Source organism: Notolepis coatsorum, assembly GCF_963971535.1.
Source record: "Notolepis coatsorum genome assembly, chromosome: 14".
In the NCBI taxonomy this organism is placed as follows: Eukaryota; Metazoa; Chordata; class Actinopteri; order Aulopiformes; family Paralepididae; genus Notolepis; species Notolepis coatsorum.
The window spans coordinates 50,269,348-50,296,447 of NC_140178.1; the positions used below are offsets into that span (position 1 = coordinate 50,269,348).

General features: G+C 47.8%; 1 protein-coding gene across 4 annotated transcripts in view; it reads right to left on the reverse strand.

The window, feature by feature from the left end:
- The window catches only part of LOC311241128 (uncharacterized protein), a 113,240-nt gene that overhangs the window by 39,779 nt on the left and 46,361 nt on the right, over positions 1-27,100 (reverse strand). For all 4 annotated transcript variants that reach the window (XM_084329840.1, XM_084329838.1, XM_084329839.1 and 1 more), the window contains 2 exons: positions 25,505-25,630; positions 16,915-17,040 (listed from right to left, as the gene is read on the reverse strand). In XM_084329840.1, the coding sequence (XP_084185966.1) occupies positions 16,915-17,040; positions 25,505-25,630 (252 nt within the window). The remainder of the gene's footprint in view (positions 1-16,914; positions 17,041-25,504; positions 25,631-27,100) is intronic.

Consider the following 27,100-nt stretch of genomic DNA (forward strand, 5'->3'; position numbering starts at 1 on the left):
ACACCTAGATACCAAGAACATGCAAATGGACCTTGTAGAAGTGGAGCAATCCTCCCATTTACTTAGGTATCTTCCAAAAATAGGGCTAGGTTAAAAAACTGTAAAAAAATACATGTTTTTTCACAGGAAATTCACTGTATTATTTTACAGATTACTTTTGTTTTTCTACTTTAAGTGTAAATGCCATACAAATACAGTAAATTACCTTTTATCAAAATATTAACCATTAAATAAAGGTTGTAATCTGTAAATGTATTTGATTTTACTGTAATACACCATATATTTAAATTATTTTAAAGATATTTTTTTTTGGCATTTTACAGCTCTATTGTGGATAGGACAGGCTGGAGCCGAGAGGAGCCAAAGCCAAACTATGCACCCGCCACCTTGTTTTGTCCTAAACACCGTCACCTTGTCTTGTCCTAAACACCCGTCACCTTGTCTTGTCCTATGCACCTGTCACCTTGTTTTGTCCTATGCACCTGTCACCTTGTCTTGTCCTAAACACCCGTCACCTTGTTTTGTCCTATGCACCCGTCACCTTTTCCTTTGTTTGACTTTCCATGACACTGAAAGATATGATTGGTTTTCATTATGATTAAACGTTAAAACAGGATAAATACATAAAGTACATAGGTATAACACCTTTTAATTCAGGTAAAGTGGTTTTAGTCTTTTACACCGAAGGTGTTTGGACAGACACATTTCACATGACAGCTCAGGCCTTTTCTGGGGGGAAGAAAGACAGAGAATTGCACAGAGCTCAAGGTCGACATTCATGGACATAACACAGTCTGCCCACGACTTGAGTGATGGGGGCAGGGCTGCAGAGTGCTAGTAATGTGGTAGGTCTCTTTGTCAGGGGTGACAAGCTGCTGATTGATTGATTGATTGAAAAGTTTATTAACAGATTGCAGAATGGGTACAGTACAGTACAGCTCAATACATACAATTGTTAAGAGGATGCAGACCTGAGAAAGACTTTCGTCTTGTTTCCATCAGGGTCCCCCATTTTCAATTCATCATATGACACACGACATACAGATAGACAGTACTGCTACATCTATACATTTATGACATACCAGATTTTCAAATACAGTACTGTTTGTGATACTAAAAAAATTCAGAAAAAGAGTGTATATACATTTGACATAGACTCTGTGCATTGGAGGAGGTTGGGTAGGTGGGGTGGGGCTGTACATTGGAGGTGGGGGGGGGTTGGGTAGGGGGGACACACACTGTACATTGGAATACTGACATACATTTGACATAGAAACTGTACATTGGAGGAGGTTGGGTAGGTGGGGTGGGGTTGGGTGGGACGTATTGGAGGTGGGGGGGGGGGGGGGGTTGGGTACGTTGGAATACTGACAAAGCCATGCTTGGTCTTTATTGTACAACTGGGTTAGGACATTTGTAGGGGCCAGTTTTGAATTGCAGTCTCCCGTAGGTGTTCTTTGAGAGTGTTTTTGAAGGTGGGTAGTGATTCACATTCCTTTACAGCTTTGGGTAGGGCGTTCCACATTGTTGTGGCATAATTGCGAAACGTGTTTAGTCCCTTGTTTGAGCCGAATCTGGGTTTTACATGATTTGTGGAGCTCCCTCTGGTGTTGTGATCGTGGTATTCACTGACCTTTGGGAAGTATTTTGATATTTGCTGCCATCGCTTAGTAACGCGTCTCAGGGAGGAGCAAGCAAACATTATTTTAAGAGATAACACGAGACAGAACCAGAGAGAGAGAGACAGTCTTCACATTCAGTAGACAGAGAGAGAGCGATGTTTTAACCTCTTAAGCCCTAGCCATATTTTCAGAAGATTCACCTAAAAATACATACCTAAGTAAATGGAAGATTGCTCCACTTCTACAAGGCCATTTGCATGTTCTTGGATCTCAGGGAATGCATTCCCAGTGCCAGGAATATTGTGTCTGTTACTAGGCTTGAGTAAATTGTAATGAACCAAAGGAGAATATCTATTTTCTTTTTTCATCTTTGATGGGGAATAACACCATGCTAAAATTGACCAGACATGAAAAATTCAGCACATTCTTGAGATGACTTGAGATATACTTTTCTATAATGTAAATTGCTCCGCCATTTTTCATCAGATTGCAACGTGTTTTTTTGCTAGACGTTCACAGAAAGGTAGAGAAACTAACTGCATTCTATTTTATGGCAATAACGTTCCACCCGTGAGATATGATCCCGAAAATGGAGGGAAAAAAAGCTTCACACTAGAAGTCAGATGCAGTGTTGCGTTGCTGATATCAAATCTGGTTGCACACACGCTAATGACGCCACATGCACGCGTGCTCCCGGGCACGTGCGCGCCAGTGGCGTCGTTAGCCCTGGGCTTCCGGGGCTTTAGCCCTGGGCTTCTGGGGCTTTAGCCCCGGATGTTTTTCTCCTAGCCCCGGATCTAAAAAAATAAAAAATAAAAATGTTTACATTTTTTTTTTTTTATTATCACCATCCCCATTGTCTGTGCTGAATGTTTGTTAGTGTTTGGTATTTTCCTTTGGTTTTTAGTACTTTTAAACATAGATTTTTAGCAAGTAGTAGTTTTCATTTGATCCTATATAATTTTTTCATTCACCGATTTGTGGACTTTTTTTTTAGTGTCTTGAAAGGCGCATTATAAATCAAATGCATTATTATTATTATTATCATCCAGGAGGGAAAAGACACTTTGGATAGTAGGGACTGCATCTCTGCCTGTCCTGGCCAGGAAACACTTTGCAACTGTGATCTCCTCTGGCAGTAGTTGGATATTGTAATGTGTGGCGAGGGGTTGCAGCAATTCCACTGAGAGAAACTGGTCTGAGGCTGGATAACATGCCTGTATGCCTCTCATACGTTGTTCTCCAACTCATGAGAACCTGCTCTCAAGCTCTTGCAGCATTCTGTCGAGGACTGGATAGAACAGTCTCTGTCTCAGCTGATCTCCATGAGGTCTGAGCTTGTGCCACAAGATGACTCAACTACATACTCGTCCATCATTTTCTGCTTCTTCCTTTGGCTGGTAGTATGTTCCTCAATTTTTTCGATTGCTTAAGCACGATTTTGAAAACAGGGCCCGGTGTTTCAAAACACTACACACAATTAGCACAACCACACACACAATTATCAGAACACCTCAGATCCTTTGCTAAATTAAACACAAACTATACACTAATTTATAAAAACTACATTTTGTTACCATATGACTTAATTCTGTTTGAACCAGTTACACACTGCCGTGCTTAACCTAAAACACATTTAGCAATTCTGTTAAGGTTTGACACCGACCCCAAACGCAAACGACACAGAGAGAGTAGTTTCAGAGTTAGCCAAAAACTAGGGCTTGTTTATTTTACAGAATAGCAGCAAGAACTTGGTTGAAAACAGAAACAGACTGGGATACAAGCATTTGAGGAATGTTGCTGCTCTGCAGCTTCTCCCGGGGAGGTTACGTCTGAGGAATCTGTCAGTGACGTCAGAGCCGCTCTGCAGAATCCTCCCGGCAGTACTCCGAGGTGGTAGCGGAACAGGGAGAGAGAGAGAGCGGGTTAGCTCAGAGTACAGTTGGGAACAGACAGGTGACAGGTGAAGTGACTTGTCCCAAACAGATAATCCAAGTGACAGAATCTTCGGTGTTAATACACACTGTGAGCAATGTCCCAACAACAATCCAAGTGATAGAATCTTCGGTGTGAATACACACAGTGAGCGATGTCCCAACAATAATCCAAGTGATAATATCTTCGGTGTGAATACACACAGTGAGCAAAGTTCAAACAATAATGAATCCCAATGAACAATCCAAAAACAGGCAAAGGGTGAGAGACAGACTGAACAAAAAGCAGGATCTCTTCAGTGTTTACACACACGAAAAATGATAGAGTCAAAAGACTGTCTTGCAAAAACTCACCCAAGCGCTGTGCGTAAAGCGAGCAGATCAAGCGAGCAGATCAAACAGGGCGAGCGCTTTGTAACGGGAAACGGGTTGTCCAAACGGAATACTCCTTGAGAGTCCTGGGAGGCAAAACACAGGGAACAGCAGGCAACGGAAGGAACGGCAAATGCAGAGAATATATCAGAATATACCATATATACCATATATACCCTCCCAGTCCACCAGGTACTGGAACCCCCGACTCCGCCGTCGAACGCCCATCAACCGGCGGACCTGCCACTGGGGGTGACCATCCACCATCTCGGGAGGTGGAGGATCAGGAGCTGGAGGCATCAGGGGACTGAGGGAGACAGGCTTAACCCGGGAGACATGGAAAACGGGGTGAATGTGCATGGACGCAGGAAGTTTCAGACGCAGAGCCGCCGGACTGAGTACCTTCAGAACCTCGAAAGGTCCGACGAACCGGGGGTTAAGTTTCTTGGCCGAGGACCGAAGCGGGAGGTCCTTCGCGGAAAGCCACACCCTCTGCCCAGGGTGGTACGTCGGCGCAGGAACCCGGCGCCGGTCGGCCCCACGACAGGCGCGCTCAGATGTCCGGAGCAGCGCGGTCCTGGTGATCTCCCAGACCCGTCGGCAGCGGTCGAGGTGGACCTGCACGGAGGGAACTGCCACCTCCGTCTCCTGTGCGGGGAAAAGAGGGGGTTGGTAGCCCAGGGAAACCTCAAAAGGTGAGAGGCCGGTGGCGGAACTGACCATGGAGTTGATGGAGTACTCGACCCAGGGAAGGAAACGGCTCCAGGAAGCTGGTCTCTCGGCTGCCACACACCGAAGAGCAGACTCCACGCTCTGGTTCATCCTCTCCGTTTGTCCGTTAGTCTGGGGATGATAACCAGAGGAAAGACTGACCGTCGCCCCCAATCCCTTGCAAAAAGCCCGCCATGCCTGGGAGGTGAACTGGGGCACCCGGTCAGAGACGATGTCCTGGGGAAAACCATGAAGGCGGAACACGTGGTGAGTCAGGAGGTCCGCCGTCTCGGCCGCCGAGGGAAGCTTGGAAAGGGCCACGAGGTGAACCCCCTTGCTGAATCGATCCACCACGGTCAGAAGGCAAGTGTTCCCCTGGGAGGAGGGAAGACCTGTGACGAAGTCTAGCGCCACATGTGACCAAGGACGGCTCGGAACGGGAAGTGGCTGTAATAGCCCGGAGGGTGCCTGGTGCGAGGCCTTGCTGCGGGCACAGACCGCGCAGGCCAATACGAACTCCTTGACGTCGTTCCTCATGGTGGGCCACCAGAATCGACGAGCCAGGAAGGAGAACGTGCGATGAACGCCCGGGTGGCAGGCGAACCGGCTGGTATGGCCCCACTGCAGCACCCGGGACCGGACAGAGTCGGGGACGAAGAGACGATGAATCGGTACGTTGCCTAGAGCACGATGGAAGCGTAGGGCACGCCTAACCACCCCCTCGATGCCCAAGGTGATGGCTCCTACCACCCTGGCCTCCGGGAGGATGGGAGTCGGGTCCTCAGAGGGTGGAGCCCCCTTGGAGTGTAACCGGGACAGGGAGTCGGCCTTCGTGTTGCGGGAACCAGGACGAAAAGTCAGCGAGAAGTCGAACCGACTGAGGAAGCTGGCCCATCTCGCCTGCTGACCGTTGAGGCGCTTGGAAGCGCGGATGTACGTCAGGTTCTTGTGGTCCGTCCAGATGGTAAATGGCTCCTCGGCCCCCTCAAGCCAATGACGCCACTCCTCCAAAGCAGCCACGACCGCCAGCAGCTCCCGATTGCCGATGTCGTAGTTCCTCTCGGCAGGGAGGAACCGACGCGAGTAGAAGGCGCACGGATGTACCTTCTGGTCCGTTGCCGAACGCTGGGATAAGACAGCCCCCAGTCCAGTATCCGAGGCGTCCACCTCAACGATGAACTGTCTCTTGGGGTCAGGGTGGAGCAAGATCGGGGCGGAAGTGAACCTCTTCTTGAGGGAGCGGAACGCAGCACACGCCGCTGGGGACCAGTCGAACGGCAGGGCGGGAGAGGTCAGTCTGGTAAGTGGCTCCGCCACTTGACTGTAGTTCCGGATGAACCTTCGGTAGAAGTTGGCGAACCCGAGGAAGCTCTGTAACTCCTTCCGAGAGGTGGGTTCAGGCCATTCCTCCACTGCTTGGATCTTGCGAGGCTCCGCTCGGGTCAAGCCCTTCTCCACGATGAAGCCCAGGTAGTCGACGGAGTCGGAGTGGAAACGGCACTTCTCCGCCTTGACGAAGAGCCGATTGTGGAGGAGGCGCTCCAGCACACGCCGGACATGCTGGATGTGCTCCTCGAGGGTCTTGGAGAAGATGAGGATGTCGTCCAGGTACACCACCACAAACTCCTCCAGCATGTCACGAAGGACGTCGTTCATGAGCGCCTGGAATATCGCCGGGGCGTTGGTGAGGCCGAACGGCATCACCAGGTACTCGTAGTGGCCCCTGGGGGTCTTGAAGGCGGTCTTCCATTCATCGCCCTCACGGATACGGACAAGATGGTAGGCACTCCGGAGGTCCAGCTTGGTAAAGACGGTAGCCTGGGTGAGAGGCTCGAAGGTGGAGTTCATGAGAGGAAGAGGGTACTTGTTCTTGATGGTGATAGTCGATGCAGGGTCGAAGGTCCCCGTCCTTCTTCCCAACAAAGAAGAAACCGGCCGCCACCGGGGAGGAGGAAGGCCGAATGAGTCCTGCTTCCAAGGACTCAGAGATGTATTGATCCATCGCCTTCTTCTCCGGAACGGTCAGACTGTAGAGGCGGCTGCCGGGAAGGGGAGCCCCTTGGCGGAGGTCGATGGCACAGTCGTAAGGACGGTGGGGTGGAAGGGCCTGAGCCCTGGACTTACTGAAAACCTCCATGAGGTCGTGGTACTCGGGGGGTATGGCCGAAGAGTCTGGAGGCGGCTCACCAACGGACCTCCGGGGCGGGGGACAGGACGCCGCCTGTAGACACTGGGCGTGACAGGAGGAGCTCCAGCCCTTGATGGTACCGGAGGACCAGGCGATGTGGGGCTCGTGCAGCGCGAGCCAGGGCCGACCCAGGACCACCGGGACAAGAGGGGATCGGGTGATAAGGAACTGGATTCTCTCAACGTGGTTTCCAACGATGGTCAGCATAACAGGGCAGGTGCGTTGAGAGATGTCGGCCAGGCGGTGTTGGTCCAATGCGAAGATCTCCAAAGGCCTCACTAGGTCCTCAAGTGGAATGTTGGCCCGGGTAGCAAACTCGAAGTCGAGGAAACTCTCGTCTGCCCCCGAGTCGATGAGTGCCTCCACCGTGGCCCGTTGGTCCGCCCAGGCCAGGGTGACGCTCATCAGATGGCCAGGTGGTGCACGGCTCTGGGAATGAGAAAAACGGCTCACCAGGATTTCCCGGGGTCTCGGCGAGCCTGATCTTTTGGCCGGGTGGGGCAGTTGGCGATTCGGTGTCCCTCCCGACCGCAGTAGAGGCAGAGACCGGACCTGAACCTCGCCTCACGTTCAGCCTGGCTCAGATGAGAGCGTCCCAGCTGCATGGGTTCCTCCTCGCGAACCGAACGGGAGGGTAAGCTACCACCAGTCGTGTTGAGGGCAGGGCGACCAGCAGTAACGTCAAGAGTACGGGGGGTCCGGAGTCCCTCAGGAGGTACCTGTCGGGTTCTCTCACGCCTTCTCTCCTGGAGGCGTCCGTCGATGCGAATGGCGAGGCTGAACAGGTCCTCGAGGGAGTCAGGCTCCTCCCGGGTCGCGAGCTGGTCCCTGACTGCTTCACTGAGCCCCCTCATGAAGGTTAGACGAAGTGCTGGGTCGTTCCAACCGCTCTCCACCGCCGCCAGTCGAAACTCCAGCACGTAGTCTGTTACCCCGCCGCTGCCCTGCCGGAAGGTACCCAACCGGGCTCCAGGGTCCAGACCACGGGCTGGATGGTGGAACACCCTGCGGAGCTCAGCCACGAAGTCTGGATAGGAGAAACAAAAGTCTGCCTCCATTGCCCAGGAGGAAGTGACCCACTGGGCTGCCCGGCCTGAGAGCAAGATAGTCATATATGCCACTTGGGCTCCTCTTGAAGTGAAACGACTGGGTTGATGACGAAAAACCAACTCACATTGCATGATGAATGTGGCACACTCCTCGGGGTTGCCGTCGAACAGCCGTGGGACGGAGAGACGGGTTCCCGAGGTGCGGGATCGGGAAGCGCGGGGCCTGCTAGGGCTGCGGGGGATGCTCCTGCCAATGTTCCTGAAGGAAGTGGGGGTACAAGCAAGGCGTTAACGGTGTCGTTCAGCGTGTGAAGATGAAGGAGTATACTTGACTGTTGTCCTGCCAGAGCGGCCAGGGACCCTTGAATAGGCTGGACCTGCTCCCTGAGTTCCTGTACCGCAGCCGCAGCCCTCTCTAGTTGGTGACTGTGATCCTTGGTTAACTCGATCTGGCCAGCTAGTGCTGTTCTGACTCTCTCTGTGTCGGCTGGGGTCGTCATGTTGGTTGGATCGTAATGTTAAGGTTTGACACCGACCCCAAACGCAAACGACACAGAGAGAGTAGTTTCAGAGTTAGCCAAAAACTAGGGCTTGTTTATTTTACAGAATATCAGCAAGAACTTGGTTGAAAACAGAAACAGACTGGGATACAAGCATTTGAGGAATGTTGCTGCTCTGCAGCTTCTCCCGGGGAGGTTACGTCTGAGGAATCTGTCAGTGACGTCAGAGCCGCTCTGCAGAATCCTCCCGGCAGTACTCCGAGGTGGTAGCGGAACAGGGAGAGAGAGAGAGCGGGTTAGCTCAGAGTACAGTTGGGAACAGACAGGTGACAGGTGAAGTGACTTGTCCCAAACAGATAATCCAAGTGACAGAATCTTCGGTGTTAATACACACTGTGAGCAATGTCCCAACAACAATCCAAGTGATAGAATCTTCGGTGTGAATACACACAGTGAGCGATGTCCCAACAATAATCCAAGTGATAATATCTTCGGTGTGAATACACACAGTGAGCAAAGTTCAAACAATAATGAATCCCAATGAACAATCCAAAAACAGGCAAAGGGTGAGAGACAGACTGAACAAAAAGCAGGATCTCTTCAGTGTTTACACACACGAAAAATGATAGAGTCAAAAGACTGTCTTGCAAAAACTCACCCAAGCGCTGTGCGTAAAGTGAGCAGATCAAGCGAGCAGATCAAACAGGGCGAGCGCTTCGTAACGGGAAACGGGTTGTCCAAACGGAATACTCCTTGAGAGTCCTGGGAGGCAAAACACAGGGAACAGCAGGCAACGGAAGGAACGGCAAATGCAGAGAATATATCAGAACGATCCAACAACACTTGATGGGGAATCAGGGTATATATAAGCCAAAGGAATGCTTAATGACAAGCTGTGACAGCTGCGGGATGAGATTGACAAGCGTGTGGTTGGGGAAGCACCAATCAAACGGCGTCTACAGGAAGAAGCGTGTGAAGAGGAGAATGCAATTAATTAACTGAAAACTTAAAGGAACAGAGCGAGTAGGTGAGCAGTGGACAAAAACCTCACAAATTCTACTTCTCAGTGATTAGAGTACTGTAAGTGAAGTACACATAGAATGTGCAAATATACAATAAATTCACCAAACACTACACAAGACCAATGCTGTAGACTGATGAAAATATAATTGTTTTATCTCCATATACCCAAATCAATGATGCCGACTGACAAAAATATAAATGTTCTCTCCATATAACCAAATCAGTCAACATTTCAACATGGAGAATCACAACAAAACATGTCCCAGTTTTCATGCTACTACAGTGTGCATAACACAGTAAGCTCAGCAAATATCAGACAAACATAAAATACTGTATCCAGTACAGGTTAAAATTACAGTAAAACAAAAAAAGAAAACATTTAAATAGAGTACAGAAAATACTAGACATAATCTCTTTGCCTAGCTGGATCTGGCAAGAGATTATTTTGTTGCGATTCTCCATGTTGACATGTTGACTGATTTGGGTATATGGAGAGAACATTTATATTTTCATCAGTCTGCATCATTGGTTGTCTTGTGTAGTGTTTGGTGAATGTATTGTATATTTTCACGTTCTCTGTGTACAGTACTTCACTCTCCTTCCATTTTGGTTGAAGGCAGGTGAACTCACCTGCTGCATTTTTTATAGTGCTTAAACCTGATTGGTGTATCTACAATTAAGCAATGGTGTGTTTGTGCATCTGATTGCTGTGTTTAACCAATTGGCTCATATGTGTGGTAATTTGACATTCTATGTGTAATGTAATGCAAGTGTGTTTAGTGTTTTGCAAATCACTGTGTGTATTGTTTTGCAAAAAGTGTGAGGCTGACTTTGTGCTTATAGGGGTGCAAATCTGGGCCTATGTTTTGCTCCTTGAGTGTAAGGTTTTGATAATTGTGTAATACTTTTGATTTGAGTGTTTATGCAATCGAAGAAAACTGTAAAGACTAGAGATGAACTGTTTATTTCTTTTGTACATAGGCTGTGCATAATGTTTGTTTGTTTATTTGCTTAGGTGTATGATTCTTAACTGTGTTTTTATTTTGTTATTGGTGTATGTAATATGTATGTATGTATGTATGTATGTATGTATGTATGTATGTATGTATGTATGTATGTATGTATGTATGTATGTATGTATGTATGTATGTATGTATGTATGTATGTATGTATGTATGTATGTATGTATGTATGTATGTATGTATGTATGTATGTGTATATATGTATATTTGTACCCTCATTGGGGCCTCTTGGACCATATCAATGTTTTATCTGGCTAAATAAAGGTTAAATAAATAAATAAGAAACTGATGATTTGGTCCTGTTAACTTTGAATTTTCTATGGGGACTGCCCATATCCCTCTCATGGACCTGGACCTCACTTTAAAAAACTTGAATCTAGTTCTTCAGTATTCGTCTCTAATTACTCTAAAATTGCGTATTTCTGTGTGAAAAAAAAAGGAAGCCCCCAATGTTTTCTAACCCTAAAAACGCCCCTGGTGCGCGCGCTCCTGCGCATGCGCAAAAATGTTCCCTTGCATAAGCACAGACTAAAGACAGTGCCTAATTGCCTCTACGAATGGAATGTAACACATTTCATTCACAAGTTGTGTGAATGTATCTGAGAACGTATTTAAACACACCTGACGACCGGCGCTATTGATATGCAAAGTAGCCATTGGGTACTTAGTAAGTTGGCGCATCAGTCGAGTACAGCGCATTCCTGCACGCGCTTCTGCTCACAAAAGCTTGGTTGCACGTCGTGCAACCCCGTCCCATGAGCAACACACCTCTGGTCAGATGATTTACAGGGGCTGGCATGAGCTGGGAAGTGTTTTTTTTTTATTTATCCAAAAGCCCATCGAGGGCGACCGGGTAGCGCAGCGGACTAAGCGTCTGTCTACCACCACAGAGACAGTGGGATCGAATCCAGCTGTGGTGATTCCGGGTTGGCCGACCGTCCATACTAATACAATTGGCAGTGTTAGCGGGTGGGAAACCCGGCGAGGGTGGGTCCTGGTCGTTGTAAACAGTGACTCCTACAGTTCAGTCGGGGCGCCTGCACAGCAAGGGAAGGATCTAGGAGAGGTAGTGTGACCTTCCACACGTTACACTCTCCCAGTGAGAGTCCGCGCTGCCAGGTGAAAAGAAGCGGTGGGCTGGCTACACATGTGTCGGAGGAAGCATGTGATAGTCTCCGCCCTCCCGGACCGACGGTAGGGGGTAGAGTGCGTAACGACCAGGAAGGGGATTGGCATAACGACTACCATTGGGATGGGAGAAAAACGGAAAAAGATAATTCAAAAGCCCATCGAAAGCCCTGGGTCTCTCTCAAAAGACTATAGTTAGGTAACGCCAAGTCCTCAAGTGTCAATAAGCGCCTTTTTCAGACTTGATGCGTTGAGATTTCTATAAACTCATATTTCACTAATAACACTTAAAATCATTGGTAAACAAACGTAGTGCTGAAAATATACACGTTGACTGCCGTTTTGACAGGGTTAGGGTCTTTACTCTTGGCTACATTTGAAAAAGAAATGCAAGATTAATTAATACGTTCTGTATTGATGGATTTATGGTGTGATATCAATCCCGTACCGGTACTGGACCGCTCAGGCTTAATTAAGAGGTTAAGAGATAACGAGTTCAGTTGAGTCTGGATAGAACATCAGGGAGGAAGGCAAAAAGGCAGAGGAGGAGGGGAGCCACGAGGCGAGAGAGAGCTAGGAGGGATAGGCCGCACATCCAAGAGAGATAGAATTTATTAATTTTGTTTCCTTTCTTAGACCTTTAAAGACTTTGTTCTTCCTACTTCAATTCATTCTGGATGTGAGGCCTTTGTTTATGAAAATAAACTTTAAGAACAAATAATTATTTACAATGATGGCCTGGCTAGAGGAAAAACGGGCCTCTCGAAAGCTAACAGGGAAAGGCGACAAAGAAAATAAAATAAAATAGAAAAGAGACAGACGATACATACATCACAGAGGTAAGGGAAATACTTAAAACACAAACAAACTGAATAAAATGACAAGGTATATAAAACCAGAACAGACAAATTACGGGGCCCACATGTGGGCCCTCTTGAGGACGATTTGACCACCGGCACTTTGGCAACCTCTAGCGGCTCGTAGATATTTTAATACAATATATATATCGAATTAAAGCCCTATTTGTTGCCTGTCAGGCGACAAAATCCGTTCAGCGGTTCTCAAGTTACATGCCAATATGTGAGGCATGGGCCGAAGTAGACGGCAGACTTAAAAGAAAATTTAAATACCACTCCCAACTCTCGAGCCTCTACCTCCGTCAATCATTTGGCTATCTCAAATATTATTGAAGAGGGTTGTAAGCAATGAGTAGGGCTTTCCAATGGTACCCCATATAGGAATGAGCGAATCAGGGATCTAGGTGAAAATTCACGAGCCAAAACAGGAAGAGAATTCTCTGTCGAATGCATTGAAGTCTATGAGAAAATCGTTTTTTTTCCAACAAAACAGCCTCTAATCACTCATTTCTGAACGGATTTTTATGAAATTTGGACATGTACTACACAAGACTTCAGGCTATGGACCCAGGGTGTTTTTTCAGACATACCACATTTTTTTGGAAATAATACTTCTGGACTACTAGTTAGTACTACAGAAAAACGTGTGTAACACGTTTTTCTACAACTCAAGTTCAGACCTATGTTACTCTATTTCATTAGCACTAAAAGTGTATACTTCTTCTTGTATGTCATCTTTTTTTTTTATCTACTTTTTCTCCCCATTTTCTATTTTTCTCCCATCCCAATTTCGTATTATCCAATTCTACCCTCCCCTGTCGCGAACGTTGTTAGACCATGCCTCCCACTGGTCAGCTGCAATGTGGACGAAGCCTTGCATCACGTGTCCCCTCCGGTACACAAGGAGGCAGCCGTCGCATCTTTTCACCTGTACAGCGCAATCTCTCAGTGGCGAGGAGTAACGCGTGGGAGGCTCACGCTGCCCCCGTTGCTTCCTGATTCTGCTGTACAGGCGCACCAACCGACCTGTAGAGTCGCTGTCCACAACGTCCGATCCCCACCCACCGGCTTTCCCACCGCCTAATACTGCCAATTGTATTAGTATGAACGACCAACCAAGCCAGAAGCAACGCAGAGAGCTGGGCTCGAACCCAGCATCTCCTGCGTTAGCGTTGCCCACTGCTCCACTTAGAATGTCATCTTTCAAAAGAGACCAGGCTCATGCATGTGCTATAAGTATAAAGTATAGTATTTTGGTTTGCAAAAAAAGTATGCTGTCCACAAAAACTAAAACTAAAATGGCCATTTTTGGGGGCGATTGTTAAGAGGTTAAAAGGCTAGGTGAACGTTGCAGGTGTGTGTACAACTCTGCAATAGCCATTAAAAGTAGTGTGGGGGATCAATTTGTCCATTTTCATAGTCTTTTGCATCCTATTCCAAATGCTGGGACCACCAAATTGGAAGGAGGCTTGACCAAAGGAAGTGTTAACATGGGGAACATCTAGTGAGATATGGTGAGCAGCCCTAGTGTTATAGGGGGTAGATGACAATTCAAGTGTATCAAATAAGGAGGGGTCAGACCAAGGAGGGTTTTGTAAATGAGTGTAAGCCAATGAAATTATCATCAAGAGTGTAACAATGGCCAATTTACAGATGTGTATAAGTCAGTGATGTGTTGAAAAGGGGGCATTTGTAGCAAACCTAATTGCTGAGTGATACAAAACATAAATGCGATCAAGAACACATGAAAATTACATCGCCATAGTCAAACAATGGAAGAATGGACATTCGGACTAGGGAGCGTTTAGCAGTGTGAGTAAAGCAGGAGCGATACCTGTACAAGAAGCCAAGTCTTGCTTTTATTTTTGATTGAAGATGTAACTAGGGATGTCCGATATTATCGGCCTACCGATATTACCGGCATTAAAATGTGATATCGGAGAATATCGGTATCGGTTTTCAATTTTTCTTTTCTTTTTTCTTTCTTTTTATTTGTCACTTGTTGTGATGGTGATATTTCGTGCCCTGAGGGGGAGTGGGACATGGTGTATAGGTCGAGGCGGGCGGGGAGAACGTGCAGGTCTGTCAGCGTCTGTGGCCTGATTACATTTAATTATCCATGCTTAGTAGTATTATTTATAGGCATTTTACACTTTCTTATGGCAATGGGATGAGGTTTGATTTGATTTGATTTGATTTGAAGTCTTTATTTCGAACATGCAATGAATACAACAAACAATAACAAAAAAGAAAAACAACTCAATCTGCATGTCGAAAAGGAGTAGGAAGAAGTATACACTTATTTAATCCTACCCCTTTTCCACTACTCAAATGAGTGTACTATTTTAAACATAAAAAAGAAAAGAAAAGAAAAGAAAAAAAAAATATATATATATATATATATATATATATGCAAAACAAAAAACAAAAACTATATATGTATAAAATAAAATAGAAACAAAATAAAAATGTAAACACCTGTGAATATCAAGTCCCTTCTTCATCCCTGTACCTTGTGAACATAATTTCCTTATACATCAGTTTGAATTGTCTCATGTTTGGACATTGCTTTAACACCACATTAAGACTGTTCCACAGTTTCACTCCACATATTGAGATGCAGTGTTTTCTCATGGTAGTGCGTACGTTTAGCACCTTTAAATTGTGTTCTCCCCTCAGATTATAACCCCCCTCCCTATCAAAGAACAATTCTTGAATGTTTCTTGGAAGTGCATGACTTTTTGCTTTATACATTAATTGTGCCGTTTTAAATTCCACAAGATCATTTAACTTCAATGTCTTTGACTCCAGAAACAATATGTTAGTGTGATCACGATAACCTGCAATGTGAACTATCCTTATGGCCCTTTTTTGGAGTATAAAAAGTGGTTGTAGTGTAGACTTATAATTGTTTCCCCAGACTTCAGCACAGTAATTTAAATATGGTAAAACTAGTGAACAGTAGAGAATGTAGAGTGATTTTCTATCCAGGATGTGCTTTACTTTACTCATGACTGAAATGCTTCGTGAGAGTTTAGATTGGACATGTTTTATGTGAGGTTTCCAACAGATTTTATGGTCTATTATTACACCTAGGAATTTATTTTCATAAACTCTTTCAATAATCACATAATTTATTTTAACTTGTACCTGAGTATCCAATCTACAGTTTCCAAACAACATAATTTTAGTTTTGCTCAAGTTCAATGATAATTTGTTTCTATCAAACCATTCCTTCAATTTCTTCATTTCAGATGTGATGACCTCTAAAAGCTGCTGGACATTCTCACCAGAAAAAAAAAGATTAGTGTCATCCGCAAATAAAATACATTTAAATATATTGGATACTTTACATATCTCGTTAATGTACAAGATGAACAGTTTTGGACCCAACACTGACCCCTGGGGGACACCACAAGCAATGTCCAAACATTCAGATTTATAATCTCTCATTGTCACAAATTGTTGTCTTTTATTTAGATAGCTTCTTACCCAGTCCAATACTACCCCCCTGATCCCATATCTCTCCAATTTCCTGATTAATATATCATGATTAATAGTATCAAATGCTTTTTTTAGGTCAATGAATACTCCAGCTACATGTTTTTTTTTATCTATGGAATTTGTGATTTTTTCAATGAGTTCTATTAACGCTAGTGATGTTGACCGGTGTGTTCTGAATCCATACTGGCTATCGGTGAGTAAATTATGTTTATCAATGAATTTATCTAATCTGTTGTTGAAGAGTTTTTCTAATATTTTTGAAAACTGAGGAAGTAGAGAAACAGGCCTATAATTTGTGAAGTGGTGTTTATCTCCAGGTTTACTTCATTGGGAGTTTATCCTTATCATTATTATATTATATAAGGCAGTGGTTGCCAACCTTTTTGGACCCAAGGGCACACCTTGGTATGTACAGACAAATGTGGATAAATATATGTAACGGATGGTACCGCGAAGCTCATTCACGATGGACTTCCAATGTTGTGAAGTGACTGGGGCGAGTAGCGGTGCTATGGGTTAAACTCACTCTCTCCCTTAAAAGACACAGACACGTTGCAAAGCAGTGAGTTCACCTCTTGGTATAGCGGTCTGTGCTGTAGCCGGCAGAGCGGCAGACCGCGGGTTCGAAACTTAAGGTACTACAAGGCATCGAAGTTTAAGGTGACAATATCGCAACCGTTACATATATATACAGTACGAATAAATATATCGTATTGTACATGCCATCACACAGTTATATGAGTAGACTATAGTTTGAGGTAAGTAGTTAAGATTATATGATTACAGTGTAAAGCAATAGGCAGGTATAAATTGAGTATAGGCAACAGAGTTCAATGTTTGTACAGTATGGGTAACAGAGCCTAGGGTATAGGCAGTGGAGTTCAGAGTTTATATGGTATGAAGGGTGCGGCTGTCATAAATGAGAAACTCAGAAGCTCTCACTGGAAATCACAAGACAAGCGTCTCTTTAGTATGACATTAAGTCATAATGAACCATCTCTTACCGGAGGCCTCAGTCCCATTTCAGGAAGCTGCCTCTCATACACTGATGAAGAGATGTAGTTGGAGGACGGAGGACGCTCTGGGCGAGGAGGAGTAGGGGCAGGGGAAGGTTCGCTCGCAATAGACATCTGAAGTCAGAGAAAAACAAGTGAAGACAGAGACCGTTATCCAACAGCAGCATTGGTAGGTGGGGTGGGGGGGGGAAACTGTACATTGGAGGTGGTTCGGTGGGTGGGGTGGGGGGGGGGGGGGGGGACTGTACATTGGAGGGGGTTGGGTTTGGACATTTACACTTACAGTATATACGTCTTGTAGTCTGCAGAATAAATTGACACATGTCTAAAATTGTGTTTCCTACATGCATGCAGGACAACCTCTTTGGATAGTGTTCTCTCAAGTTTCTCAAGTTTCTTTAATAGTTGTCATACAGAAGTACAGAATACTTTCATACAAAATGCTTCTTACTGTTACGCTCCAGAGTCTGTGCTAGACAAGATAGTATCAAATAACATAGTATAGCATGTAATTTAGAAGAAGAAAATGAGGTCACAGTGTTCGGTATAGACATATGTACAATGTTCTGAGTTACCATATAATATACAATACTATGCAGTGTACTAATGTACAGTACTATATAGTGCAAAGCAGAAATGGGATGAGGTACAATTTAGGTACAATTTACAGTAAGGTGTACGAGTTGTAGTGCAATCCTTCATCAATAAATATAAAGTGTGGGGAGTGGGTGCTACAGTGTGTTTGTTTAAAGTGGGTGTGTGCTATAAAGTGTGTGGAGTGGGTGCTACAGTGTGTTTGTTTAAAGTGAGTGTGTGCGTGTGGATGTGTGTGCTATGTGCGTTTGGTGGTTGTTGTTGTGTAGTGTTCATTGTTCGTTTAGCAGCCTGATGGCCTGGGGATAGAAGCTTCTTCTGAGTCTTTCTGTGCTCGCCTTGAGACTCCGGTATCGCTTGCCTGACCGCAGCAGTTCAAAGAGGCAGTTGTTCGGGTGACTGGAGTCTTTAATGATTCTCTTAGCCTTGCCCTTGCAACGCTTGTTGTAAATGTTCTGGAGGGTGGGGAGCCCCCCTCCAATTGTGCGTTCGGCTGAACGCACTTAAAGCTGTTGACTCTCTCAACCGGTGCCCCGTCGATGCTGAGGGGGCTGTAGTCCTTGACCCCCGACCTCCTGAAGTCCACAATCATCTCCTTTGTTTTGCTGACGTTCAGGGAGAGGCTGTTTTCCTGGCACCATCCCGCCAGGACCTTGACCTCTTCCAGGTAGGCCCTCTCGTCGTTGGCAGAGATCAGGCCCACCACCACTGTGTCGTCAGCAAATTTGATGATTGTATTGCTACTCCGCTGAGCCACACAGTCGTGTGTGTACAGGGAGTAGAGGAGGGGACTCAGAACACAGCCCTGGGGGGCCCCTATGTTGAGGGTGATGGATGAGGAGGTGCAGTTGCCTGCTCTCACCACCTGGGGTCTGCCAGTCAGGAAGTCCAAGACCCACTGGCAGAGGTCATAGTTCAAGCCCAGAGATGTGATTATAGTCTTCCTGGAAATAACTCATTCAACAAAACATTAGAAATGGCTATTTGACTAATAAAAGATTAGCTGACGTATGACCATGAGGACTGATTTGTTGACTTATCGACTAATAGGAGAAAGCACTAGACACTTCATTATCCCATGGGGGATTTTGTGTTTGAATGTCTGGTTGAGAACAGAATGATGAATTGAAAATGAGGGACCCTGATGTAAACAAGACAAGAACAAAACAAGAAAGTATTTCTCTGGTCTGCATCCCCTTAACAATTGTTTGTGTCGAGTCGTACTGTATTGTACCCATTCTGCAATCTGTTAATAAAGTTTTCAATCAATCAATCAGAACAGTTTTCATCTTGCTCCGCGAAAAAACTTTCGCTCTCAGCTGCATAACATTACTTGTCCAATCGGTGGTAGTGAACGTATTGTAGCGATCAGTCATGCAGTAATGTCAGGAAGAATGAGGAGAGGTTGTATTCGTATATGGTGGTTTAATTCCAGCTCAATATGGGGTTTACTGTGAGGATTGGTCCATTACCACACGCTTCCAGGTACCAATTACCTCCACACACCTGAAGGGAGTTTCGAATCAGCTTTAAGGGAGCCCTTATATACTCGGGTTTCTGAACGTTCATTGTCGGGTCGTTTTGCTTACTTCCGCCTGCAGCTTGTTCCTCCCGTGTTGTTCTCCATTTGTTTCTCCAGTACGCCTTGGAGTTCGCCGCTGTTGCTCTTCTCTGCTCCCGTGGACCCGCGCCCCGTATCTCACTTTGCCCCTTGGTGAGTTTGGAAGTATATTTTTGATGCTCTGTTTTTCCTCGTTTTTCCTGGACTCAAGACCTTTCTGTTTTTTGTGTGTTTCGTTAACACTGAAGAGGTATCGCCTTTTGTTATTTCTAGATTCAGCTTTATTACTGGACTGCCTCGTAGTCCCTGCGTTCGGTTATTGACATTCCTCTGTTTCTCTGTTCCTCTCCGAGTGGATAGACAGTAAGCTGCAGAGCCGCAGAGCCAGAGGCCGAAGCGCCACAGAGCCAACTCTGCTCTGGGTCGAGCTGCAGAGCCGCAGAGCCAACTCTGCTGAAGGACATTCCCCCTGAATGCTTTATGTTGTCTTTTCGCTCTTTCTGTTTGTAAATAAATACGCCCTTAGTTTTTGGCTAACTCTGAACTACCTGTCTGTGTCGTGCTGTTGGGGTTGTTTACAAACCATAACATTACGACCCGACCATGTCGACCCCAGCCGACACAGACAGTGTTAGAGCAGCTTTGGCGGTCCAGATCCAGCTGACCAACGACCACACCCAACAGTTAGGTGCGGCTGCGGCTGCTGTGCAGGACCTCCGGGCCCAGGTCCAGCCTATTCAGAATTCTATTGACACTCTAACCACCCAGCAGACTACCCAGGGTAATCAGCAGGCTGATATTCTGCACCAGCTACAGGCTCTCAGTGCAGCATTTAACGCCCTGCTTTTAACCCCACCTGTGGCAGGAGTCCCAGCCAGACCACCACCCGCTGCCGCGACAGACCCTGCACCTCCCGACCTCGCTCCTCGGGAGCCCCATCTCTCCAACCCACGATTGTTCGATGGTAACTTCGAGGACTGTGCCACGTTCATCATGCAATGTGAGTTGGTTTTCATTCATCAACCCAGCCGATTTACGACAGAGGGAGCCCGAGTAGCTTACATGACTAACCTGCTCACAGGCCGAGCAGCAGTGTGGGTTACTGCTTCCTGGTCAATGAGGGCTGATTTTTGTTTTTCATACCCAGACTTCGTGGCAGAACTCCGAAGGGTTTTCCACCACCCAGCTCGTGGCCAGGACCCGGGAGCTCGGTTGGGCACCTTCCGGCAGGGCAGTGGCAGTGTCACCGACTACGCGCTGGAGTTCAGACTGGCTGCAACCGAGAGTGGTTGGAATGATCGGGCGCTTCATCTCACCTTTCTGAAGGGGCTCAACGACGCTGTAAGGGACCAGCTCGCGACCCGGGAGGAGCCCGATTCACTCGAGGCCCTAATCAGCCTCGCCATTCGCATCGACGGATGCCTCCGGGAGAGAAGGCGTGAGAGAGCCCGACTGGGACCCCCAGACGTTCCCCAGACCCCCCGTACTCGTGACTGGACTGCTGACCGTCCTGCCTCCTCCGCGACTGGTGGTCTCTTTCCCTCCCGATCTGTGACCAAGGAGGAACCCATGCAGCTGGGACGCACACACCTTAGCCCGGCCGAACGGGAGTCCAAGCTCAGGTCCGGCCTTTGTCTCTACTGCGGCCGGGATGGACACCGTATCTTCAATTGTCCTACCCGGCCAAAAGACTAGGCTTGCTGGGACCCCGGGAGATCCTGGTGAGCCGTTCTTCCTGTTCCCACACCCATGCACCTCCTAACCATCTGACGAGCGTCACCCTGGCCTGGGCGGACCAGCGGGCGACGGTGGGTGCACTCGTTGACTCGGGTGCTGATGAGAGTTTCCTGGACGTTGAGTTTGCCACTCAGGCCAACATTCCACTTGAGAACCTCGAGAGGCCCTTGGAGGTTTTCGCGTTGGATCAGCACCGCCTGGCTGACATCACTCAACGCACCTGTCCTGTCCTCCTCACCATTGCTGGTAACCACGTTGAGAGACTCCAGTTCTTTATTACCAGATCCCCTCTTGTCCCAGTAGTCCTGGGTCGGCCCTGGCTCACACTGCATGAGCCCCACATCGCCTGGTCCTCCGGCACCATCATGGGGTGGAGCTCCTCCTGTCATGTCCAGTGTCTTCAGGCGGCGTCCAGTCCTTCGCCCCGGAGTTCCCCTTGTGTGCCGCCCTCGGACCTCTCAACTATTCCCCCCGAGTACCACGACCTCGGGGAGGTTTTCAGCAAGTCCCGAGCTCAGGCCCTTCCTCCTCATCGGCCTTACGACTGTGCCATCGACCTCCGCTCTGGGGCTCCCCTTCCCGGCAGCCGCCTCTACAGTCTGACCGTCCCTGAGAAGGCAGCGATGGATAAGTACATCTCTGAGTCCTTGGCAGCAGGCCTCATTCGGCCCTCGTCCTCCCCGGTGGCGGCCGGCTTCTTTTTTGTTGGGAAGAAGGACGGAGATCTTCGGCCCTGCATTGACTATCGCCAACTCAACGAGATCACCATTAAGAACAAGTATCCTCTTCCTCTCATGAACTCCACCTTCGAGCCCCTCACCCAGGCTACCGTCGTCACCAAACTGGACCTCCGGAGTGCCTACCATCTGGTCCGTATCCGAGAGGGCGATGAATGGAAGACCGCCTTCAAGACTCCCAGGGGTCATTACGAGTATCTGGTGATGCCGTTCGGCCTCACCAACGCTCCGGCGGTATTCCAGGCGCTCATGAACGACGTCCTCGAGGAGTTTGTGGTGGTATACCTTGACGACATCCTCATCTTCTCCAAGACTCTCGAGGAACATGTCCAGCATGTCCGCCGAGTACTGGAGCGCCTCCTCCACAACCGGCTCTTCGTTAAGGCAGAGAAGTGCCGTTTCCACTCCGACTCCGTCGATTACCTTGGCTTCATCGTGGAGAGCGGCCTGACCCGAGCCGACCCTCGCAAGATCCAGGCTGTGGAGGTGTGGCCGGAACCCTCCTCTCGGAAGGAGCTACAGAGCTTCCTCGGTTTCGCAAACTTTTACCGGAGGTTCATCCGGAACTACAGCCAAGTGGCGGAACCGCTTACCAGGCTGACCTCTCCCTCCCTGCCGTTTGACTGGTCTCCAGCGGCCTGCGCTGCGTTCCGTTCCCTCAAGAAGAGGTTCACCACCGCCCCGGTCTTGCTCCACCCAGACCCCAAGAAGCAGTTTATTGTGGAGGTGGACGCTTCGGATACTGGACTAGGGGCTATCTTGTCTCAGCGGTCGGCGACGGACCCAAAGGTACATCCGTGCGCCTTCTACTCTCGTTGTTTCCTTCCTGCTGAGAGGAACTATGACATTGGCAATCGGGAGCTGCTGGCGGTAGTGGCTGCCTTGGAGGAGTGGCGTCATTGGCTGGAGGGGGCCGAGGAACCGTTCACCATTTGGACGGACCATAAGAACTTGACGTACATCCATGCATCCAAGCGCCTCAACGGCCGGCAGGCAAGGTGGGCCAGCTTCCTCAGTCGGTTCGACATCTCGTTGACTTTTCGCCCTGGGTCCCGCAACACGAAGGCCGACTCTCTGTCCCGGTTACACTCCAAGGGGGCTCCAACCACTGAGGATCCGACTCCCATCCTCCCAGAGGTCAGGGTGGTGGGAGTGGTCACCTTGGGCATCGAGACCATGGTCAGGCGTGCCCTACGTTTCCATCCCGCTCCCAGCAACGTACCTTTTCGTCGCCTCTTTGTCCCCGACTCAGTCCGGTCCCGGGTTCTCCAATGGGGCCATACCAGCCGGTTTGCCTGCCACCCCGGCGTTCACCGCACCTTCTCCTTCCTGGCTCGTCGATTCTGGTGGCCCACCATGAGGACCGACGTCAAGGAGTTTGTTCTGGCCTGCACGGTCTACGCCCGCAGCAAGGCCTTCCACCAGGCACCCTCCGGTCTATTACAGCCACTTCCCATTCCGAGCCGCCCTTGGTCCCATGTGGCGTTGGACTTTGTCACTGGTCTTCCACCATCCCAGGGAAACACAGTCCTTCTGACTGTGGTGGATCATTTCAGCAAGGGGGTTCACCTCGTGGCCCTTCCCAAGCTTCCCTCAGCTTCCGAGACAGCGGACCTCCTGACAAGCCACGTGTTCCGCCTCCATGGTTTCCCCCAGGACGTCGTCTCGGACCGGGGTCCCCAGTTCACTTCCCAGGTATGGCGGGCCTTTTGCAAGGGATTGGGGGCTACTGTTAGTCTTTCGTCTGGTTACCATCCACAGACTAACGGACAAACAGAGAGAATGAACCAGAGCGTGGAGTCTGCTCTCCGTTGTGTTGCCACCGAGAGACCCGCTTCCTGGAGCCGGTTCCTTCCCTGGGTCGAGTACGCCATCAACTCCCTGGTCAGTTCCGCCACCGGCCTCTCGCCGTTCGAGGTATCCCTGGGCTACCAACCCCCTCTTTTCTCTGCACAGGAGTCGGAAGTGGCAGTTCCCTCCATGCAGGATCATCTCGACCGGTGTCGTCAAGTCTGGGAGATCACCAGGACTGCGCTGCTCCGGGCATCAGAGCGCGCCAGTCGGGGAGCTAACCGACGCCGGATCCCTGCGCCGACGTACCAGACTGGGCAGAGGGTATGGTTGTCCTCCAAGGATCTCCCGCTTCGATCCTCCGCCAAGAAGCTTAACCCCCGGTTCGTCGGCCCTTTTGAGATCCAGAAGGTGCTCAGTCCCACGGCGGTGAGTCTTAAGCTTCCTGCGTCCTTGCGCATTCATCCTGTTTTTCATGTGTCCCGAGTGAAGCCTGTCTCTCTCAGTCCCCTGATGCCTCCTGCTCCAGATCCGCCTCCTCCCGAGATGGTGGACGGACACCCCCAGTGGAAGGTCCGCCAGCTCATGGACGTCCGACGGCGAGGACGGGGGTTCCAGTATCTGGTGGACTGGGAGGGATACGGTCCGGAGGAACAGAGCTGGGTCTCCCGCCAGCTCATCATGGATCCCGCCCTGATCACCGACTTCCATCGGGCCCATCCGGGGAAGCCGAGGCCGGGCAGGTCGCCGGGTGGTTCCCGTGGAGGGGGGGGGTACTGTGAGGATTGGTCCATTACCACACGCTTCCAGGTACCAATTACCTCCACACACCTGAAGGGAGTTTCGAATCAGCTTGAAGGGAGTCCTTATATACTCGGGGTCTCTGAACGTTCATTGTCGGGTCGTTTTGCTTACCTCCGCCTGCAGCTTGTTCCTCCCGTGTTGTTCTCCATTTGTTTCTCCAGTACGCCTTGGAGTTCGCCGCTGTTGCTCTTCTCTGCTCCCGTGGACCCGCGCCCCTTATCTCACTTTGCCCCTTGGTGAGTTTGGAAGTATATTTTTGATGCTCTGTTTTTCCTCGTTTTTCCTGGACTCAATACCTTTCTGTTTTTTGTGTGTTTCGTTAACACTGAAGAGGTATCGCCTTTTGTTATTTCTGGATTCAGCTTTATTACTGGACTGCCTCGTAGTCCCTGCGTTCGGTTATTGACATTCCTCTGTTTCTCTGTTCCTCTCCGAGTGGATAGACAGTAAGCTGCAGAGCCAGAGGCCGAAGCGCCACAGAGCCAACTCTGCTCTGGGCCGAGCTGCAGAGCCAACTCTGCTCAAGGACATTCCCCCTGAATGCTTTATGTTGTTTTTTCGCTCTTTCTGTTTGTAAATAAATACGCCCTTAGTTTTTGGCTAACTCTGAACTACCTGTCTGTGTCGTGCTGTTGGGGTTGTTTACAAACCATAACATTACAGGTTAATACTTCCCTTGTAATACACAACAAAGCTACCTGCTAATACGTCCTCCCATAATTATTATCTCCGGGGGGAAACTACTCTTCAGAGATATTTAACATTGGCATGTTCATTTGAGCATATACATCAGATTATGTCCATAACCATATCAACCTCATTCTTACCTGTAAATGGGCGATATGAACGAATGAAGCTGTTGTTGGATGAAGGTGTCCAAGTTTGCAAAGGATGAGCAAGGTGCAACGCGCTCCCCTACAGGCTACAGGTTGTATTATGGAAGTGACATCACCACATCATTCAAATAAAACAATTAACACATAACAAATGACAAATCTGCAATAAACTAAATATTGGCGGGAAGCAATACACAGAAAATAAATAGAGAGAGAGATAAACTTACTTATGGAATGAAAAAAAGTATTTTATAAAAATAAAAAATAAAGTATATGTATATATATATATTTTTTTGCCAATTGTTTGAAGAGCCGCACGTTGACGGGCAAAGAGCTGCATGCGGCTCGCGAGCCGCGGGTTGGCCACCCCTGGCCTAGGGTATAGGCAATGGAGTTCAGAGTTTATATGGTATGAAGGGTGCGGCTGTCATAAATGAGAAACTCAGAAGCTCTCACTGGAAATCACAAGACAAGCATCTCTTTAGTATGACATTAAGTCATAATGAACCATCTCTTACCGGAGGCCTCAGTCCCATTTCAGGAAGCTGCCTCTCATACACTGATGAAGAGATGTAGTTGGAGGACGGAGGGCGCTCTGGGCGAGGAGGAGTAGGGGCAGGGGAAGGTTCGCTCGCAATAGACATCTGAAGTCGGAGAAAAACAAGTGAAGACAGAGACCGTTATCCAACAGCAGCATTGGTAGGTGGGGTGGGGAGGGGGAAACTGTACATTGGAGGTGGTTGGGTGGGTGGGGTGGGGGGGGGGGGAACTGTACATTGGAGGGGGTTGGGTTTGGACATTTACACTTACAGTATACGTCTTGTAGTCTGCAGAATAAATTGACACATGTCTAAAATTGTGTTTCCTACATGCATGCAGGACAACCTCTTTGAATAGTGTTTACCAGAGATGTGATTATAGTCTTCTTGGAAATAACTCATTCAGCATTAACAAAACATTAGAAATGGCTATTTGACTAATAAAAGATTAGCTGACGTATGACCATGAGGACTGATTTGTTGACTTATCGACTAATAGGAGAAAGCACTAGACACTTCATTATCCCATGGGGGATTTTGTGTTTGAATGTCTGATTAAAAAAGTTAATTAACAGTTATTAATTAAGAGCGTCAAGGATTCTTTTTTAGCCTGACATCTATTCTTGCCTTGGGACTCGGGAGCATTGAAAACGACCAACATTGTTTTGGGGACCTGCCAGACACATGGCTCACAACTTAGGTCCTGAAATTGCAAACTGCCCAGAACAGAGCTGCAAGGTTAGTTTTACATTGTTCCATGAGAACAAACACCATCACTATGCACCGGCAACTCTCATGGTTAACGGTAGAGAATAGGCTGGTTTTCAACACAGTTAAATGTTTCAGGAACACTGTCTTTTTGTCTCAACCTGTTTTCTTATACAAACAAATTGTCAGATGCAGTCAGGTTCATTCTTATTTTACTAGGTCAGCTGATGATGGAGAGATTATGTTACCACGTCCAAAATCAAATGCTTTAAAAAGGACTGTTTATCGTGCCATCAATCATTGGAATAACTGCCCACTGAACATAAGTAAATTGAATAGTAAAGTGTCTTTCAAATACCACCTGAGAATGCACTACTTAAATATGTGAGCAAAATATTCTGATGTTGATAATGATGTCTACAATGTTTTACTGTTTTTAGATTATCATTGTTAATTGTGATTGTCATATGTATCTCATGTTGTTATGTTTTGTGTTTTCTGTTGTCTTTCTGTGTGGACCCCAGGAAGACTAGCTCGCCACTTAGGTGACAGCTAATGGGGATCCTTTTAAACAAACAATAAACCACAGCTGAAGAAACACTTCTTATAGGCCACGCTCATGTGAAATAAAGGATAAGAAATGTTCATAATTGAAAAACAGGTTGAGGGAAAGAACAAACTCCCAGTAAACTTCTTACGTGACCCAACCAACAAACAGGAACTGTTTGCATTCCTGTCTAACAGAATTACCCCAAAGACAAGGAAAGCATCATCACATCTGGTGTCACTGCTATTATCTGAGGATCCGATCGATCCTTGGCACCATGCCATCACGAGGAAGCGAATACCAGGCTGCTCATCCACAGG